Source organism: Drosophila subpulchrella, chromosome X, assembly GCF_014743375.2.
Source record: "Drosophila subpulchrella strain 33 F10 #4 breed RU33 chromosome X, RU_Dsub_v1.1 Primary Assembly, whole genome shotgun sequence".
Lineage (NCBI taxonomy): Eukaryota > Metazoa > Arthropoda > Insecta > Diptera > Drosophilidae > Drosophila > Drosophila subpulchrella.
The window spans coordinates 18,047,245-18,061,648 of NC_050613.1; the positions used below are offsets into that span (position 1 = coordinate 18,047,245).

General features: G+C 46.7%; 4 protein-coding genes across 4 annotated transcripts; 2 read left to right on the plus strand and 2 right to left on the minus strand.

Moving 5' to 3' along the window:
• Positions 1 to 254: 254 nt before the first annotated feature.
• LOC119558315 lies at positions 255 to 3,715 on the minus strand. The gene is made up of 4 exons (XM_037871723.1): positions 3,327 to 3,715; positions 1,982 to 2,033; positions 945 to 1,090; positions 255 to 868 (listed from the first exon to the last, which is right to left on the minus strand). The coding sequence occupies exons 1-4, from the start codon at positions 3,531 to 3,533 to the stop codon at positions 347 to 349; spliced, it is 927 nt and encodes a 308-aa protein (XP_037727651.1). The 5' UTR covers positions 3,534 to 3,715; the 3' UTR covers positions 255 to 346.
• A 1,293-nt stretch (positions 3,716 to 5,008) lies between these two features.
• On the plus strand, positions 5,009 to 7,869 carry LOC119556766 (mRNA-capping enzyme). The gene is made up of 6 exons (XM_037869192.1): positions 5,009 to 5,399; positions 5,471 to 6,433; positions 6,500 to 6,638; positions 6,700 to 6,973; positions 7,048 to 7,244; positions 7,559 to 7,869. The coding sequence occupies exons 1-6, from the start codon at positions 5,184 to 5,186 to the stop codon at positions 7,735 to 7,737; spliced, it is 1,968 nt and encodes a 655-aa protein (XP_037725120.1). The 5' UTR covers positions 5,009 to 5,183; the 3' UTR covers positions 7,738 to 7,869.
• Positions 7,870 to 8,268: 399 nt separating this feature from the next.
• On the minus strand, positions 8,269 to 10,089 carry LOC119556767 (tRNA-dihydrouridine(20) synthase [NAD(P)+]-like). Its single transcript, XM_037869193.1, has 3 exons — positions 9,818 to 10,089; positions 8,790 to 9,752; positions 8,269 to 8,726 (listed from the first exon to the last, which is right to left on the minus strand). Exons 1-3 carry the CDS (start codon positions 10,026 to 10,028, stop codon positions 8,476 to 8,478), a joined length of 1,425 nt encoding a protein of 474 aa, XP_037725121.1. The 5' UTR covers positions 10,029 to 10,089; the 3' UTR covers positions 8,269 to 8,475.
• A 1,191-nt stretch (positions 10,090 to 11,280) lies between these two features.
• Positions 11,281 to 14,084, plus strand: LOC119557635 (F-box/LRR-repeat protein 4). The gene is made up of 10 exons (XM_037870469.1): positions 11,281 to 11,614; positions 11,678 to 11,771; positions 11,858 to 12,062; positions 12,127 to 12,768; positions 12,827 to 12,936; positions 12,996 to 13,160; positions 13,221 to 13,386; positions 13,445 to 13,636; positions 13,710 to 13,773; positions 13,836 to 14,084. Exons 1-10 carry the CDS (start codon positions 11,309 to 11,311, stop codon positions 13,911 to 13,913), a joined length of 2,022 nt encoding a protein of 673 aa, XP_037726397.1. The 5' UTR covers positions 11,281 to 11,308; the 3' UTR covers positions 13,914 to 14,084.
• The last annotated feature ends 320 nt before the right edge of the window (positions 14,085 to 14,404 follow it).

Genomic DNA, 14,404 nt, shown 5'->3' on the forward strand with positions numbered 1-14,404 from the left:
AACCGATCATTCGGAAAAAAACAAATTTTTTTTAAAGGTATGGGTAAATAAAAAAATTTGTTTAATGAAGGGATAAATGAAACAATAATAACCAAGTCGAACTGAATCAAAATATCGAAACATCTCCACCCAAAGCCAGATGGTCGGAACTGTTTGCACAATACAATTCTCACGTATTTAGCATTGATTTCGAAACGGAGATCGGATCGTTTCCTTCCTTTGATTGCCGTCTATTTATAAAGGCGAGTTTCCTGTTTATATTTTTTATAATACATTTATTTATTCGATACAATAGCGAGGCCAGCCCCTCGGCGACCCCCGAGCCAAAGGTACCCATATATCTCACTTATGGCACCGAACTGACTCGCACCACTTGCGGCTGTAGCCGCGGGCGTTTCTCGCCGGGATTGGGATTGGAATTGGGATTGTGGTGAGTGGGTTTCGAACTCGTACCCCTGGGTGGTTTTGAACCCGGACCTGGACCGCCCGCCGAGTCCGTGCTGTCGCTCTGGGCCTCAACCAGCTTCACATGGGCGATGGTCTGGCCGAAGAGCTTCTGCCGGAAGCTGGGCCTCTTGGGCGTCCCTCGATGGACGCCAACCTCCAGGCTCTGCTGGTGATCCTCCCGATCGCCGGAGCGATCCTTGTGCCGATGGCGTCGCTGCTTCTTGCGGTGCTCCCCATTCGGGAGCAGTTCGTTCACATAGTGCAATGTGCTGGAGGCACTGCCCGTGGAATCCGTGCCAGAGTGGCCATGACCATGACCATGACCATGATGCGGGTGCGAATGCGAGTGCTTGGCATGGCGGGCATGCTTCTCCTCCAGCTCGATCTTGTTCTTCAGGGCCACCTCCTCGATGTGCCGCTCCTGCAAAATGGAAGAGCATCTCTGGGTGAACTCAGCTCGCTTGGCTCGCCGCAAGTGCAAGCAATGTGTGTCCTACAAACATGGCCCGCCGGTGCTTGTCCCTTTTGGCCAGGACGGCCACCCAGGCGCCGTAGGAGAGCATGATGCCCGCCGGGACAAGGACGCCGGCCAGCGAGTTCTCCGACTTCCGGACGCAGGCGTGGTAGACGGCCAGGAAGAGCACTGTGGAATGGGGATCTGTTGAGAGGTGGGTCTTGGATTTACCAGTCAGGGTTACAGTCGCACTTTGCTAACACCAAAAGAGGGGTTTCCCACAAATCTCCCTTAAAAAATTTAAATGATTTAAATTTAAGGTACACATCTACAAATGCGATGCGATAAAAATGCTATAAAATAAAAGGGAAAAGAAGGCCTTTCCAGCTTAACTTTAAATCTACCATCATCATTTTATTTTAAATAAAGTTGGTTTTTGATAAGTTTTAAATTAGTTCATAAAGCCATTTCGAAAATATATTTATATAATCTTAGGATCAACTTCTCTTACGAATGTTAAAACTTAAAGTAGGATTTAAACCTAGAAGACAAGTGGTAACTTTGAGTTTTAGACCTGCTTTTAGTTTAACATGCAGAAAGTCTAGTAAAAGGAAATAAATGGATATTGTGAAACCATATACACATTGAAAAAAAAAGGAAATAGTATAACAAAATATCTGCATATTGAATTACAAATTAGGTATTAAATATTTAAATTATATACAAATAAAAGGTGTAATATGGCTTATATTATTTTATATTATTTAATATGAAAGATGGTTTTAATATGAATGTTTTTTTCTATTGACATAATAAGTATGACCATATATGTATACATATATCTAATATTTTTTACCTTGATATAAAAATATTAGATATATGTATACATATACATATTAAAATCATCATTCATATTAAATTAAATAAAATAATATAAGCCACGAAGGATTAAAATCACAGCGGAAAATATATCAATGGAATATGAACTCTTGAATTTCCCTCGCTTTTTCATCATAAATTGTTTTTATCTGTGAATTTGTGTTAGAAAAGTTCGACTTATCCCGAAACCCCTTCACATACCCAAAAAACAGACGATGACAGCCACTAGGCGTCCATTGGCTTTTCGTTCCTCCTGGAAAAGGACATCAAATGTGAGAATTGAGTCATCCCTGGTTGCATTCGCAGAATCATAATCAGAAAAAGAATTTTCAGGGCTCTAGGTGTTCCTCTCTTTCTGTTTTTGTGAGTGATGCCATAAAACAATTGTTTACAATTTCCACGTTCCATGCATATAGACGCTTATACACAAGAGAAAAACAATGGACTCGCAACTACAGACTCTACAGTGGATATTGATATATAAAAAACAACAACAACACAAAAATCACTCCAAAAATATTCAAATCTAAATCGATTAATTGGAATTATGATCTTTTAAAAAAGTATTCGGGCACAATTTTAACGAGTCTTCAATGCATAAAAATCAAACGAATAGTTAGACCTTGGCTTTTCCTATTCCTACACTGTTTAGAATCACCATCTTGTCCATTAAAATAATTTTAATTGCACACAGGAATTCGAAAAGAGAACCCTAATATAAGTTTGATTATCTTACACTTCATAAAATAGCGTGATTTACGTCTAGAGATTTTGTGTATCTGCGAGATGTGTGGATTTCACTAAGGTGATCTGACCAGAAGCAAAACTTATGGTTTGATTTTATAAAATTGTTTTTTAATAGACATGGTAAAAGGAATATTTTTAAAGTTATTTTTGATTCTCAATAAATTTATATATGTTATTTTGAATTTTCAGTATCATTTTCTGATCTAATATCCACTGTAGGTGCAAAAGATCTAAGGCGAAACTATAGGAACATTTCGGGTTTTATGTCTAACACATTCTGCTGGTAATGACGGCGCCACAAACGATGGCGTCGTGTGAATTTTAGGAGAACATGGAGTCCAAGTCATCCGTAATGACGTGCCCGTAAATCAAGGTGTTTCCGATGAGTCACAAACACAGAAAAAAATTGAAGCACTGGAATAAAGTCCTTGATGGCAATTTTTAGATTGGGTTTTTCAACCGTTTTAGTGTCATATTAGAACTATGAAGTCCGTAATATTATCTTTTTTCCCAAAATCTTCGTAATATTAAAAGTTTTATCGATTTTTTTTTCAAATAGGAATGTTTTTCAACATTAGAGAAATTTTTCAACATCAGGGAAATTTATGCACTTATTTTTCGCCAAAAATTGGATGTTTTTCGATATTAGGGAATTTTTTCACTATTAGGGATATTTAATCACTGTACTACTATAAAGTATTTCCGGAATCTCGAATTTTTTCAACATTTTGAAGGCTTAGAAAATTGGGGAGATTTCGAAAGTGCACTTTTGGAAAACACCGGTAAAAAACGAACTTACGCGCGACTTGAGTTCGAGGATCTCGTTGAGGTTCTCCTGGATGATCTCCTCGTCCGACATGGACGTAATGCTCTTCCTGGCCAGTGCGGTGATTCCGTCCGGCGATTTGGGCACTGCCGGATTGGGATTCACCGAGACCGCTCCTCGCGGCATCGCCACCGGGAATTTCGGCTCCGACTGGCGATTTGGGGCTTTCGCGGCGGCCATCGAGAAACTTTACGGCGGAATAAATGGCTTACGAGTTTACGGTTTTAATTTTATTGGGCCGCAAAACGATCGAGTCAGCGAATTCAAATGGAAAATCGATTAATAATAATTTTTTTGGTTGGAAAACAATACAATTGGAATGGAGATCGCGCCCGGCCAGCGATCAGGAATCGAGTGAGGAGCAAAATGGCATGGTTTTGGGCAGAAACCACCTCGTCTCCTCGATTTTCGACTTCGTGCCCGCCGCCGAACAATTGTTGTTAAGTATTCGAATTTCGAATCGAACCCAAAAACAATACGGCTGGTTTTGTTGTTTATTTACACTGCAGTAAATAATTCTTCAGCCGAATGTGCATATGTGTGTTTGGTGCGCCCCAAGTTCATATCGCATTGATGCGTATACACACCGACAGAAATATGCAGCAATTAAATTGTTTATTTTTATGCAAAAGTCTCGCAGCAATTCTGCAGTTCGTGTGCATTTTTGAAATCGATTGTCGATATAAGCTAGCGGTAAGACCAATCAATATAAAATAAATACCTATTTTTTTAATATAAATTACATCCTAAAAAGATGGAAGCTATTTTAGAATTTTTTGTTAAATAGATAAAAAATAACGACTATTTTTGAATCTTTGATAAAGAAACTCTGGCAGCGCTGGCACGGTTTAGTATTTTTTTGATTACATAATATAACGACTATTTTTGAATATTTAAGAATAAACTCTGGCAACGCTGGCAGTGAACGACTATTTTTGAATTTTTAATAAAGAAACTCTGGCATCGCTGGCAGTGTTTAGTATATTTTTTTTGATTACACAAAATAACGACTATTTTTGAAGACTTACAAATAAACTCTGGCAACGCTGGCAGTAAACGATATATTCGGGATTCTGCATTTCATTTAGATTTTCTTTTATCTTTATTTTTTAATGGGAATTTAAGTTATTTAAATGTATAATTTTTGTATACACATTAATACTTTAAAAAACAAATTAACCGATAAAAATGTGTTAGAATTGGGGTATTCAGTTACGTTGCAAAAGATTCATTGAAAAAGTGTTCCGCTGAAGAATTCGCGGTTTTACGAACTTCGCGATGAAACCAAGTAAGAATATTTTCATGAACATAGCATGCCAATTTTGTTTAAGAAAACGCCTTCATATTTATTAAATTTTTATTTATTATTATTATTATTTTTTCCTTTAACACATTAGGCCATACCAAAAATAAGAAGTTGGCCTTGTTTTGTACGTCAATATAATGCAACGATTTTAAACCTTTTTGTAGCTGTATGTAACATTTCAACTTATGTGAAAAGTTTTGTGAAAGATTTGAAAATAAACGCTTTTTGGGGACTACCCCATACGAGCCACCTAAACCAATGCGCGGCGCAGCGTACATCGATATTGGTCGAGGGCCATCGATACTCCACAACGAGCCCCATTAGCGAGCCATCGATATCGATATCGGTATCGCTTGACAGCTGGACAGTTCGATAGGCACGGGCATCATCTCCGAATCCAGGCAGAAATCCCCCCACCGCGACGCCCCTGAAGCAGATCACCGGGATCGGAACGCAACTCGCGCCCGTCGTCGTCGTCGTCAGCATCCAGCAGAGGCAGCAGCAGGAGCAGGAGCGCAGCCACCATGGCCCAATCTCATCGGGATCGGGACAGGGACAGGGAGCGCGGCTCCGGGCCACTGCCCAACCGCTGGCTGTATTGTCCGCGCAAGAGCGACTCGATCATCGCCGAGCGATTCCTGGCCTTCAAGACGCCGCTCAGCCAGAGCTTCCAGGACAAGATGCCCATCGAGTGCACCTTTCGCCCCGAGATGCTCTTCGACTACTGCAAGACGCTCAAGGTATGTATCTGGAATGTCATTTGCCATGACATGTGTAGTTGCCAACCTGCATCTCTGCCCATACCCTCCAGCTGAAACTGGGCCTCTGGGTGGACCTGACCAACACGAAACGCTTCTACGATCGATCCACGGTGGAGGAGCGCGGCGCCCAGTACATCAAGCTGCAGTGCCGCGGGCACGGCGAGACGCCCTCGCCGGAGCAGACGCACAGCTTCATCGAGATTGTGGACAACTTTATCAACGAGCGACCCTTCGATGTCATTGCCGTGCACTGCACGCATGGCTTCAACCGCACCGGCTTCCTAATCGTCTCCTATATGGTGGAGCGACTGGATTGCTCTGTGGAGGCAGCGCTGGCTGTCTTTGCCAGTGCCCGACCGCCGGGCATCTACAAGCAGGACTACATCAATGAGCTGTACAAGCGGTACGAGGACGAGGAGGACGCCCCTGCGGCCCCGGAGCAGCCCAACTGGTGTCTGGACTATGACGACAGCAATGGCGATGGCTCGGCCACGGACAGCCGGAAGCGGCACTTTGATGACAACAGCTCCACGTCCACGTCGCAGCAGGGCGCCGGAGAGCAGGAGGAGGACGCCGAGGAGCTGGAGGGTGAGGAGGCGGAGGGCGATGGAGACGCCTCCACGTCCGATGGACAGCCGAGGAAGAAGCGTCGCCGCGAGATGGTCATCAAGAATGCCGCCTTTATGGCCGGAGTGCCGGGTGTGCGGCAAGTGAGCGACCAGCCGCGGCTGGGCGATTTGCAGCGAAAGGTGCAGGACTGGTGCCAGTGGAACAAGAACGGCTTCCCGGGCTCGCAGCCCGTGTCCATGGACAGGAACAACATCAAACGGCTCAGCGAGATACCCTACCGAGTGTCGTGGAAGGCGGACGGCACACGCTACATGATGCTCATCGATGGCCGGGATGAGGTCTACTTCTTCGATCGCAATCACTCCTGTTTCCAGGTGGAGAACGTGGCATTTGTGGACGGCAAGAACCTGAACGACCACCTCGATGGCACGCTCCTCGATGGGGTAAGCCGTGATAGTCGAATGTTGGAGTTTATCTAATCGCTTGTCTTACTTTCCCTTGCCCTGCAGGAGATGGTGATAGACAAGATCGGCGAGACCGTAACGCCGCGCTACCTCGTCTACGACATTGTGCGTCTTTCGCATCGCGATGTGCGGGACGAGCCGTTCTATCCCAACCGACTGGACTACATCAAGAAGGAGGTTATAGGTGAGTGGGTTGCCCATTCACGGTTTAACTTTCACACCTTAACGTTCGATTGCCACTGCAGGTCCCCGCATTCTGGGCATGAAGCATGGCATTATCAACCAGCGACTGCAGGCGTTCAGTGTGCGCGGCAAGGATTTCTGGGACATTTGGATGTCCGCCCGTCTGCTGGGCGAGAAGTTCTCCCGGACGCTGGCCCACGAGCCGGATGGCCTCATCTTCCAGCCATCCCAGCAGCCGTACACGGCCGGCGTTTGCTCGGACGTCTTCAAGTGGAAGCCGCACGAGCTCAACTCGGTGGACTTTCGGCTCAAGATCATAACGGAGCGCGGCGAGGGGTGAGTTCTGAGAGAAGAGCTGTTTTCAATGGGCACAACTAATCCTTGGCTTGCGCTCCCTTCCATTTACACAGCCTGCTCACGAAGAAGGTGGGCTTTCTCTATGTGGGTGGTCACGATGCACCCTTCGGACGCATGCAAAAGCTGACAAAGGAGATCAGAGACTTGGACAACAGGATCGTCGAGTGCACCATGAATCAGTATGGCAACTGGGAGTTTATGCGCGAGCGAACAGACAAGAAGCATCCCAACAGCTTCAACACAGCCCGCTGTGAGTATGCTTAAAAACACTCTTAAGAGTACTTTCGTCTTGATTTCAAGAACGTTTTTTCCGAATAATTTAGAGCATATGATCTTGGTCAAGAAAAATTCATTTCGAAACTGATCTTATATCCATTTCAAAATCTCTTCATCTCGAAAAACACTAGAGTAATTTCATCTTTCATCTTAATTTCAAGAACGTTTCTTCTTAAATAAGTGAGAAAACAAATTCTCAAAATGAAAACAATTGATCTTGGCTGCTTTCCTTTTCTTATTATTCTGATTTTGAGATATATTTAATTGTAATTGCATTTACTATTTCAGCTGTTGTGGAGAGCATAAAGCAGCCCATAACTAAGGATTATCTACTAAACTACGTCGCGAACTACGGGTTTCGTGATGACCATGCCATGATGCCGCCGCCGCAAAATGCCCATCCCCATCCCCATGGCCATGGACAACACCACCATGGCGCACCGCAGGGACAGCGCCGGCCCCACTAAGCGTATGCAGCTAGCAGCACCTCACGCCTCATCTCTCATCTCACCATTGAACCCGACACTAGGAAATTAAACAGCCCCTAATAAATATATTTCAAATCGAGAATTACACTCAACTCTGAGTTGGCCGAAAAACTGTTTGAGTTATATGATTGTTGGATTAGTTGGACTTCAAAGACGCTTGCTAAGAGTAGTATTAAGAGAGTATTCCATTTAGTTAAATTAGTTAACTATCCAGAATTGACTTCAGCATGAAACAATATAGTTTCTATTAATGGGACACATCTAACAGATCGACTTATATGATTCGGTCTCGAAAACTCTGAAGAATTCGCTGTTTTCGGTATAATTGTGAGATTAAACTGTACTTTCTGGTCATGTTAGATCCCAAAAGTTTCAGCTTTTCCTGAAGAATTCGCGGATTGAAACAGCATAACAATATATGTATTTAAAATCCCTCGTAAAATAACGAATATGGCAACTTAGCTTACATTTAGATACATATTCAAACCCATAGTATCTACACATACTGTATTGCTTTTGTAAGTAGTTCATAGTCATAACTTTATTTCCGTTTTTTAATATTTAAAAAATATACAATGTGTGAACCCAACGGATGTAGTCAAAGTAACACAAGAATTCAAGCACTTTCAACACTTAAGGCAATGCAATAATCAAGCAAAAAGAGGTTCATTCATAGCCGAGTGGGTGTCATTTACATGGATGAGCAATAGATGCTGCTCAGTTGAGTAGGCTGCCATTGTCGCGGAGAACCTCCGCCTCCAGCTGGCCCAGATGGAGGAGGGCCACCAGGGCGGCTCCCTGCTCCGCCTGCTTCTTGTTCTTCTCCCAGAAGGAGCTGCTGAAGCGCTGCCCATCGTAGGTGCAAATGGAGCGGAACAGTTTGTCGCACTGCTGCGTCTCGTAGGCTGGCGGGGATTTGCCCACCCTTCCAGCATGAACGTACAGCTGTGTCTTCGGCAGATGGTTATCTGTGGGGAGGGAAAGTAAAAGTTAGGGAGTCCATGGAGTCATAGCTTTCGCGGAAGGTTTACCACTTGGATAGGTGGAGCGCAGGAAGGGCATGTTCCGGCAAATGACGCCGGCGTACTCGTCCGTGATCAAGGTAGCCGCCTCCTCCAGCTTCTGTCGCTTGGCCTGCGCCTCCGGCGGCTCAACCTCCGCCCGTCCCGAGTTGCCTAGCGTCTTCAGTTCCCGCTGCTTCCGCCGGCAGTAGTCGCCCAGCTGCCAGATCTCGCAGATCTGCTGCAGCGTCTGGCACTGCAGGAAGCGTTTGCCGCGCGGCGTCTCCTGCAGCTCGCGCAGGATGCTCTGCACACAGTACTTGGCGTTGTGCGGCGCATTGTCGTAGTCGACGCACAGGCGCAGGTACTTCTCAATCAGCTCATCCATGGGCAGCGGTCCCTCCTGCCGGAAGATGCTCACATTGATCTGGGCTGCCCGGGCCACCATCACGCTGGTGGCACCGCATTCCAGCTGGAACTTCCGCAGATCCTCGTAGCAGTGCATGCTCTTCGAACCACCATTCGCTATAATCGGTATGTCCACGGCCTGGGCCACGGCACGCAGGACTTCGGGATGGGCGGGATGCTGGGGTCGCTCGTCCCGCGTCCTGGCATGTATAGCAATGGCTGCAACGCCCGTGGCGGCCAGTTTCTGGACCAGATCGATGGTTCCCTCCACGTCCGGCAGGATGCGGATCTTGCAGGTGACCGGAATGTCCAGGCCGGAGCACAGGGTGCGCAGTATGAGGGCCGCCTTGTCGGGATCGGAGAGCAGAGCGGCGCCCATGCCGCCCTTGATGGAGAACTCCTTGGGGCAGCCCATGTTGATGTCCAGCCCGGAGATGTCGCGCTGCAGCAGCTGGCCCACGGCCAAGGCGCGTTCGGCATCGCTGGTGCCCATTTGGAGGACCAAACGGGAGGTTTCCTGGGCGCAGGTGCGGAAGACGATTGTTCCGTCCGAGGGATCCACAAAGTCCACAGTGCCCAAGGCAGCTGGGGGGGATGAAGCAGGGTTAGACTGGGTTTTGGGCTACTTCCTGAGAGCGTGATCCACTTACGGTTGGGCCTGCGAATGCTCTTGATCAGCTTGAGATCCACCAGTTCCTCCGTGTAAACGATGTCCGCACCCATTTCCAAGGCCAGCAGGCGCATGGGCAGCGTACCCACGCGCACCATGGGCGCCAGGATGAGCTTGTTGCGATAGTCCAGCCGCGGGCGCGTCTTCATGCTGGAGCACTTCCTAAGAACCTGGAGCGGCAGTCGCAGCATGGATTGGAAATCGGCTGGATTCAGCTGTTGCACACCGTTGAGTTGGGGGGCCTGTGCACGGTGCTGCAGGGCCGCCTCTGCACGGCACGACCAGCCGTCGGCCATCATGCAACGCACGATTTTCAAGCATTTCGTTGGAATTTGTAAAAGTTAAATGTGTTCCTTATTAAAGGATACCCTATCACTAAGAGTTTTATTTTAAAAATCTTAAAATATAGAAACTATATTTGTAATATCTTCAATTACAAATTATACACATATTATATATACAAATCAGTTAGAAATTATAGTGAATTTTACAAGGATGTTTGCTCCCTCCCTGTTTAAAAATATTTAACTTTAACTTTAACTTTATGAAAACTGTAATTACAAATGTTAAAAAAAAAATTTTAAATGCTCCGCTTAAAAATAATAATAAAAAAATAGCAATATCATCGCTCATATTTGCACTAACTTTCAAACGTAAATAAACATACACTTCCCACACATTACATTTTTCAATGGAACAAATTATAAGTTTATGTAAACATCAATTAAAACCGTGAATACGAAATTTTGATTTTTTAAATATTATTATAATTACATTTTTTGGCCACAACGTCGCAGCCCTGGCAGCGTTATCGAAGCGCTAGCGAATTTGGCCACAGGGTGTCGCGCGGTTATCGATAGCAATATATGTTTGGCCACAGGGCTATCGATAGCGATAGGTTAGACGCAGGTTTTTAACAAAAACAAACTCTTTTAATTTGTGTTTAAAAAGTGCTGTAAGTCTTGTATGCCTTAAGCTGAGTAAGCGGCAATCCAAGCGGAAATCACCAGCCAGCATAAGCACCCCAGTGCAGCAGAGGTCAGAGGTCGGCGGACAGCGAAAAGCGGGCCAAAAGCGAGGCGCGGAGAAAGCTGGAACCCAAAGAGGACTCCGCAAACTGGCCATTAATTGGATTAGCGACCGCGCAGAACGACGAAAAACCCCGGGAACCACTAGCCATTAAGGTCTGGCCCAGCAACGTGACCACAACCAGGAGGTCGAGGTCCTCACACAAGGCGATCCCAGGCGCAGGACCACCGCAGCAACCGGCAGCAGAGAGGCGGGAATCTTCGGGGAGCGTTATCTGCGGCTTCTGTGGCACCTGCGGCCAACCCAGCGACTCTGGTTCGGTTATGCGCATCGCCCGACCTGGTACGCCGGTGGGGAAGTGGGACTCGGGCGCTGCCTGCAGGCGATCGACACGCTGAGGCTCACCTACGGCCAACGTCCACGGCAGCTGGCGCTGGCAGCCATGTCCCTGATGGCCAATGGCAGCGAACCTGGCGAGTCCAGCGACACGGACTCGAGCCCAGCCGAGGCGGAGGCGGAGCCAGAGGCCGAGGCGGATGACCCCGTCGAGTTCAGGATCAAGTCCAAGGAGCCGGCGCAGTCCGACCCGTCCGAGCAGGGCTACTATGTGGAGCAGTATGTCCTCGGCGTGCTCGATTACAGCTCGCAGTATGGCATCGACTATAGCATCTCGTATACGGCGGCCAATCTGATTGGCAGGCCAGCCAAGTATCCCGAGTACGGCGACTATCCGGAGACCTTTCCCATGGTGAGTCCACCCGGCCCATGCAGAGCCAACTGTTCAGGGTTCCTCTTCAACTCTCGCCCGCAGCGCACCTACGGCGACTGGTGGCAGCGCGCTCCGTCGGCCACGCGGGAGATTCAGCCCCAGAATCTGTCCAAGCTGCCGACGCAGGACTATGTTGGTGAGGTTACCAGTCAGATTATTCTTATACTAGCTTGGGTAACACAGTCTAAACTAACCAAATGCATCGCATTTCATCCCCACCAGTTGTGTACTTCGAGGAGTTTGTGGTGCCGACGGGCGTGGCCATCTTTGAGACCTTTAATCCTGGTGCCGTCGTTCGTATCTGGTCCTATGGCCTGACCAAGAAATGGACCTGTTTGTGGGATGCCGCGGATGGCGATCTGGAACGGCCAGTTTTTAACTCGCGTTGCTTTCGTCCGCCGCTGAAAAAGACCACGATGGTGACGAAGTGAGACAGCCATCTGGTTATTAAATACTTCTGTTTTACTTATGAACCCACATCCATTTGGCAGGACACTGCGCGTCGACTTCAATCACAGCCAACTCAACTACTACACGGCCATTGATGCCATCATGCTGTGCGGTCGCACCGTAGACCAACCGCGCACCCTTCTGGCCAAGCGGCGTTCGGAGCATCTGCACAGGCAGCTGCTCGTCCACTTGTCCCCGCCACCGGAGGCTGCCAATCCCCCCGTCGATCATCCAAACCCCGATGGCAGTGGCGGACCCATTAGTTGCAAGCTGCGCACACTGAAGTTCCAGCCCAAGTGTGATCAAGATGGGGCCACCAAGCTGCAGGAGTTTATCACCAACGATCTGAGCCAGTTTCTCAAGGAGAATAGCCTGGAGGATGGCGGCGTTGGCGGAGAGGCGCCTTCATCAGTCTCCCTCACGGATTTGCCCTTCGAAATCCTTCTGCGCATACTCAGCTACCTGGACCTCAAGTCCCTGTTCCGCGTGGGTCAGGTGTCGCGCACCTTCTACGACATCTCCACGCATCCGCTGCTCTACGCCGAGATCAGCCTGAAGCCCTACTGGCACCTGGCCAACTCCGAGCTGCTCTGCACGCTGGCCCGTCGTGCCACCATGCTGCGCAAGCTGGATCTGTCCTGGTGCGGCGTATTCAACACGGTCTCGCCCACCGAGTTCAAAAAGTGGGTGTCAGGGAAATGTTACTTTTGATATAAACCTAAACCATTAAACCCATTGCAGATTCCTGACCCAACGCGGCGATAATCTTACCCACCTGCGGCTGCACTCCTGTAGATTTCTCAATGGCAGCTGCATTGAGAACGTGGGCATAGTCTGTGATAACCTAATAGGTGCGTTTTGCTCAATACTTACGGGGAGTAAATGTCTGAGTAATATCATTAACTTTCAGAGTTGAGCCTGCGCAACTGCCCCACTGATCCGCCGCTGCTAAACTTCTCCTGTCTGGCCAACCTCAAGAATCTGGAGCGACTCGATCTCTGCCAAACGGCCTTTGAAACGGAACTGCTGCTCAGCATGCTCGAGGGCAATCGCAAATTGAAGCACCTGAATCTTGGTAGGCTCACAAGTTTAAACTGATTTGTCTAACTTTTAAATATGTTACATTTTCGTCTAGCATTCTGTGGTGTCTCGGTGAGCATGGACAATGTGGCCGACCATCTGGCCACCTACAACACTCAGCTCATCACTCTGGATCTGTGGAAGGCTCATTTTCTGTCAGCCAGGGGACTGCAGTCGCTGGCGAGCCTGCATCAGTTGGAGGAGGTCGACTTGGGCTGGTGGTAGGTGGTGCTTGTTTAAAAATGATAATGTGTCCTAATCAATTAAGTCTTATTTCAGCCTAAGGGAGGCATCGCTGGGGGATGGCCTGCTCCAGCTGCTGTCCAACTGCCCCAAGCTGAAGAAGCTCTTTCTGTCGGCTGTGCGGGGAATCACCGAGCGCGATCTCATTCATATTTCCCAGCTGGGCGCAAATCTGGAGCAACTGGACCTCATGGGCATTCCAAACATCACGCATGAACGTATTTATGAGTGGGTTTCATTGTTGTATATTGTATTCTTAAAGATTTATATAATGATTTGTCAACATTTGATTTCATTTCAGCATTCTGGTTCGCTGTCCCAAGCTTGAATTGCTCGACGTGAATTTCTGCGATAATTTGATGGATGTGGGTGTACCCAAACCATCCCACTTTCCATTTATATCTAATTCTTGTCGTCCTTTTTTCAGTACGCATTGCTGGCGAAATGGTCGCGTCGTTTTAACGTGGACATCAAGATGAGTCATCGTCGTGAATTGATTGAATAGAAGAATAAGGACCTTGTGGGAATACTGTGGTACCATGATGAGAGTACCTTTTGATCCTATGTGTGGCACTCTCTCTCCGTTTGTAGTAAAATGTTATCTATATGCTGTTATAAATATGAAACATTTTATATTAAACTTGGCGATTTTTTCATCACATAATTAAATGCTGAATTAAGAGTGTTTTTTAGTATTAATAGTTGTTGGATGGTTATAATGGGAATGTAAATGCTACAAAGCTTAAAGTTAAATATAGGAATTGAGCGAGTTCTTGAGGAATTGCAGACCATCAAGGATGTTTAGACTGCGATGTTTGTGAATTGGCCTCTATAATAAACCATTTCTTATTTATCTCAATTTTAGAATTATAATTTTTTAAAGCTAGAAATGCGAACTTGATTTTAATTTAAAAAATCAAGGATATTTTTTTTTTTGTGATTTTTGGAGTATAGAGCCTTGTTCTAAGCCCTCCCATACATTTTTGTATTTAATTT